Here is a 5,596-nt window from a genome sequence, read left to right on the forward strand (position 1 = left end):
GAAATTTAATAGAATGGTCTACTTTACATATATAAATCTTATTAAAATGTGGATTTTAAATTTAAAAAAATGACAAGTGGAAAAAAAATAATTAAAAAATCTTAGAAAATGACATGTGTCAAATTTAATAAGAACTTGACATTTGGCAAAATTGATTTTCATTTATTAGGTTATATATATATATATATATATATATATATATATATATATATATATATATATATATATACTAGTTGTGAAACCCGTATATTATACGGGCTCATTAAAACAAAATGTTAAATACAAATAATTAAACGTAAAATTTGAAATAAGTAAAACTTATGAGAAAAAAAACATGCAAAAAAATAAATTAAATTTATGTGTTTAGTTGTCAGACCCGTGTAATAAACATGTTAGTTATAACAATATGTTAAATACGAAGGTTTAAACTGTAATTTATTTAAAATTGAAATTGAAGTTTAAAATTTAAAATTTGAAATTAATATAGTTATTATGGTATCTTTTATTTATAGAAACTAAAATTAATGATATATTAAAAAATAAAAATAGAATAAATGACAAATGGAAAATAAATATCTCAAAATTATGAGAAAATGACATGTAGCATAATGCATTAGAGAATGACATGTGGCAAACTTATTTTCATTTATTAAGGAGGATATATATATATATATATATATATATATATATATATATATATACACACACACATAGTAGGTGTGAGACCCGTATATTATACGGGTTGATTTAAAAAAGATTAAACATTAAAGTGTAAACAAAAAATATTTTTTAATGTATAACTTTAAAATAAGAAAGGAAAAATATATTTATTGCAATTTAATATCATATATATGATATTTAATATTTTACATATATAAATATATGACTTAAATTTTAAAAATTGAAACAAACCTAAAATTGACAAGTGGATAATATTTATTTCAAAAATATTACAAAATGACAAGTGTCAAAACTCATAAGAGTAATATTTTCCAAAAAAACCCTTCATTTAGTAAGTTTTATATATATATATATATATATATATATATATATATATATATATATATATATATATATATGTTATAATAGGTATAATAGGCTCACTACACTATACAAAAAGATAAAAACAACATAAACTAATAGAAGTTATTCGGTGCAATTGTATTTAGTAGTCGATGATGTAGTTGGTTATGTTTATAATATGTAAGAGTGAACTACATGTAAAAATAGCAATGTATTTTTATTTATTATAACAATCCCTATGTTGTATACAACATTGTATTTTCAATTCTGAAAATTTTCTAAGGTTTCGTATGTACATCACAAAATAAATGAATGGTTTTGAAATCATGTCTTAACTCTTGCCATAAGTCTTTTTATGACAACTCACGCCGTAAATAATTAATTAAGTTGCTACACACACATCACGAGAAAAATTAAATATATGGAGTCAGATAACAAAGCACACACACACCTATAGAATGGATTATTCAACTTTCGTTCTCTTAATTTCTGCCCTTTTTACACTCATCTATGCCCTGATCACCACCTCCAGCCGGCGCAAGTCACGGCTTCCGCCGGGACCTTACCCTTTTCCGATCATCGGAAGCCTTCTAAAGCTCAGTGACAAACCACATCGCTCTCTCGCCACACTCTCTAGTCGTTATGGTCCTTTGATGTCTCTTAAGCTAGGAAGCAGAACAACGATAGTTGTTTCATCACCTGATGTTGCCAAAGAATTCTTCCACACTCATGATATATCGTTCTCCGGCCGATCAATACCCGATGTCGCCCGGATAGTTGACCACGATCAATACTCATTAGCGTGGCTCCCCACCGGAGATCAATGGCGTAGACTACGGCGAATAACCAGAGAATATTTTTTCTCCGTTCAACGTTTAGATGGCAGTGCACTCCTACGTGAGGAGAAGGTACGAATTCAATTTATCGGTTACATCTGTATTTGCTTATTTAGTTAAAATCGTGACTTTGCTATAGCATCAAAAAGCGATATTGATCACAGAAGGATCAGGTTTTAGTAAGATCGGACATAGAATTGATTCTAAGGTCAACCCATAGAATCGTAGGATCATATCCAACCACATTTTTTGAATCAAAGAAATCTGAAAAACTCGATAGATTGCATTGACATTGAAGATCTCCAGGGGTTATAACTCTGTCGGTCGGTGTTAGAGACATTGCAATTTGTACCATTTGATCAAGAGAAATTTACGATGGTGCCACTGCTCTACGTTAATATTTTATTTGGGAATCCAGGTAAAACCAGAATCGGGCCTTAACTGGGCTTTCTCCTAAAATATATAAAACGGGCTGAACCGGTCCATAACCGGCCCGCGCTTTGGCCCTTGCATAACTGGTACTATGTCGGGCTGGGAAACTTAAACCGGTTTTCTATCCTTTTCTTATTAAATACTACTAAAAACACATTTTTACAAAATTCACTCCAATCATAAATAATCTAATCTAATCGGATCGGATCATATTGTGTTACCTGTAGGTACAAGAACTTCTTGACCATGTCGATAGATGTTGTACAAATGGAAAGGCTATAAACATAGGTGCAGTTGTCTTTACAACAACTCTTAACGTTCTCTCCAAATATATGTTCTCTGTGGATTTCAGTCAATATGACACCGTGTCATCACAAGAGTTCAAGGAAGCGGTGATGTCTTTGTTGGAAATAGCTGGGAAGCCGAATCTAGCAGACTTTTTTCCAATACTAAAACCATTGGACCCACAAGGATTAGTACGTCGAGGAAATGCTTATGGTAAAAAGTTGTTGGCTATTATTGATAGGATCATTGACCAACGATTGCAATCAAGACTGAATTCATCATCATACGATGGTGTAAACAACGATGTTTTGGACTCGTTGCTCGATCTCACGGACAAAGAAGAATCTATATTTAGTCGAGATGAAATGAGACATTTGTTCTATGTAAGTAAATCCTTTTATCACGTTACCAAGCTAGTCATAGCTACAATTTTGAGACATGAAATTGATTTCTTCGTCAAATGTAGGGTTAATGTCGTTGATGGGTAAACAAACTATTTGCTTTTTTTTTTTACAAAACACTGTTGTTTTAAAAAACATCGTAAATGGATAAACAACAATTTTTTAATGTTCACAAAGTACCATTAAAACAGAATGTATTATGTGAACAAAACTATATATTTTTTACATTCTGATAATCCTTTTTTTTAATTATATAATCTTGTAGAAAAATAAAAGAGCTCTTTACAATTTTTGGTATGAACCCAAAAATATACGGTATCAAACCACAACATAAATCGAGTCGGACCAATTTCAAAAGTACCTTGAGAGTGATTTGAGTTTATTTGACCCATAAATTGAAATATGTATATTATTGTCAAAGCAAGAATTCAAAAAAAAACACTATTTATTTTTATCCAAGTTATTTTCTCATAGAACGGCTAAAACAGACATAAACTATATAATTCTACGTCGCCAGATATAAACTTTCAACCCTTTTAAAGGTGGATATGTTTCTAAACATCTGACACCCTTCTGTTTGATCAAGTTATTAATTTAACCATTTAAGTTTTTGTTATTTTGATTAATTAAACCATTAATTATTTTTTTAAAAATAATATAATAGTTAAATCGATACAGTGGTGAAATTACATTGTATGTATTTTAGTGTACTTCTATGTTGAATAAAATAGTTTAATAGTTAATTCTATAAAATGTTGAAGGTATGTTATGCTTCTCTTTACTTTACCCTACTATCAAAATCGGGTGATTATATAAAATGAAATTTTTAAACAGTCAAAATAGTTTAATGAATGACAATTTAATTATGGATTTCACCCTAATTGTTGAATAAGTAACTATAATTCTTTAAATACCTGTTTAATTTTTTATGAGAACATTTTTGACATATACAATTAATGATTTTAAGAATATTGTAGGTTTTGTTTATCGCAGGAACTGACACAACGTCAAGCACATTAGAATGGGCAATGACTGAGCTTCTTCGTAACCGAGAGAAAATGGAAATGACTCGGTCAGAGATCAATAAATTCATGAAAAATAAGAAGGGAATTGTACAAGAAACATATATCTCTCAACTTCCTTACTTGCAAGCAGTTATCAAAGAAACTCTTCGGTTGCATCCACCTATTCCTCTTCTTGTTCCCCACCAAGCTATACAAGAAGTACAAGTCAACAGTTTCATTGTGCCTAAAAATGCACAAATCCTTTGCAATGTGTGGGCAATGGGGCGTGATCATAATATTTGGTCTGACTCGGAAACATTCATGCCAGAAAGGTTTTTGGAAGTCAAGATTGACTATAAAGGTCAAGATTATGAGTTCATTCCATTTGGTGCTGGGAGGAGGATATGTCCAGGATTGAATATTGCTCATAGAATGTTGCATATAATGTTAGGGTCTTTGATTCATAAGTTTGAGTGGAAACTTGAAGGAGATGTAAGAGTAGAAGATATGGATATGGAGGAAAAGTTTGGGCTCACATTGCCAAGAAAAATACCACTCATGGCTATTCCAATCAAGCTTTGAAGTTTTTTTTATCATTTGAGTAGGAGCATTTAATATGCATGCTTTAATGGAATTGGTTGAATAACCTGGAATGGTATTCAATGAATTAAATTCAACCATAATTGAATGTCAAGTTGGTTGGTGCTGAGTGATATGAAGTTCAATAGTCATGTGCTTAATGTGAAAAGAAACTTTTTTAAAATAAAATGATTTTCTTTAAATATATCAAGAAAAAGCAATTATGGCAATCCTTTAGTAACATGTTGAAAGAAGAGGGAACATGTATCGAGCCGAGATACAACAAAGAAATACATATAATAATAATTATGCTAACATCCCCCATGCGGTTTGAAAGGGGGGGGGGGGGGAGGGGGATTTCGATCATTTTAACTAGGTCTAATATCAAGAAAAAGCAATTATGGCAATCCTTTAGTAACATGTTGAAAGATGAGGGAACATGTAACACTCGAAGTTCTCTCATCCAACCTTGTCATGAACAAAGTAATTGTTGTTCTTGATATGTTTGGTTTGTTGATGGTGTTCATGATTTGATTATAGATAGACTATAATAACATTGCCATATTAGCCAATTGTGGTTGTAGTGATCGGTTGATAGAGTTCACAATGCAAATTTCAGATCCAACATGTTTTTGTCGTTACGTTTGCAATATCATGCTACTAGGCTTCAACACTTTATCTGGAAATAACTCCTTGACATTTGGATGACCAAGATATGGCCAATAAACACACAATATCCTGAAACGTCTAGTTGTTGGGGTGTGAAGTCTTGATCAAATATGCTCTTTGAGAGCAAAAGTGCTCTTGGTGATCTAAAGTGTTGTTGGTGAGAAATGGTGTTTGATGTGCAATTTATAATCATTTTTAAATTTATAAATGGTTATAACATGACTAATGACTATTATACAACGTATATTAGTATAGTTGAGGTGAAAATAGTTGGGGATGCAAATCGTAGTTTTGTTTCTTTCCTGGCCAAAATACCTTGTCAAATGTTAATTAATTAATTTTCTTTATACAATACATATTTTCATTC

The 5,596-nt window shown here is 30.9% G+C and overlaps 1 protein-coding gene across 1 annotated transcript; it reads left to right on the forward strand.

The window, feature by feature from the left end:
- Positions 1-1,443: 1,443 nt before the first annotated feature.
- On the forward strand, positions 1,444-4,700 carry LOC111908194 (cytochrome P450 76T24). The gene is made up of 3 exons (XM_023904031.3): positions 1,444-1,931; positions 2,519-2,959; positions 3,955-4,700. The coding sequence occupies exons 1-3, from the start codon at positions 1,482-1,484 to the stop codon at positions 4,561-4,563; spliced, it is 1,500 nt and encodes a 499-aa protein (XP_023759799.1). The 5' UTR covers positions 1,444-1,481; the 3' UTR covers positions 4,564-4,700.
- The last annotated feature ends 896 nt before the right edge of the window (positions 4,701-5,596 follow it).

Source organism: Lactuca sativa, chromosome 7, assembly GCF_002870075.4.
Source record: "Lactuca sativa cultivar Salinas chromosome 7, Lsat_Salinas_v11, whole genome shotgun sequence".
In the NCBI taxonomy this organism is placed as follows: Eukaryota; Viridiplantae; Streptophyta; class Magnoliopsida; order Asterales; family Asteraceae; genus Lactuca; species Lactuca sativa.

Coding starts and splice junctions, on each gene's coding strand:
- LOC111908194 (XM_023904031.3), top strand. CDS start 1,482: ATGGATTATTCAACTTTCGTTCTCTTAATTTCTGCCCTTTTTACACTC. Junction 1,932..2,518: donor CACTCCTACGTGAGGAGAAG/GTACGAATTCAA, acceptor TGTTACCTGTAG/GTACAAGAACTTCTTGACCA. Junction 2,960..3,954: donor AAATGAGACATTTGTTCTAT/GTAAGTAAATCC, acceptor AGAATATTGTAG/GTTTTGTTTATCGCAGGAAC.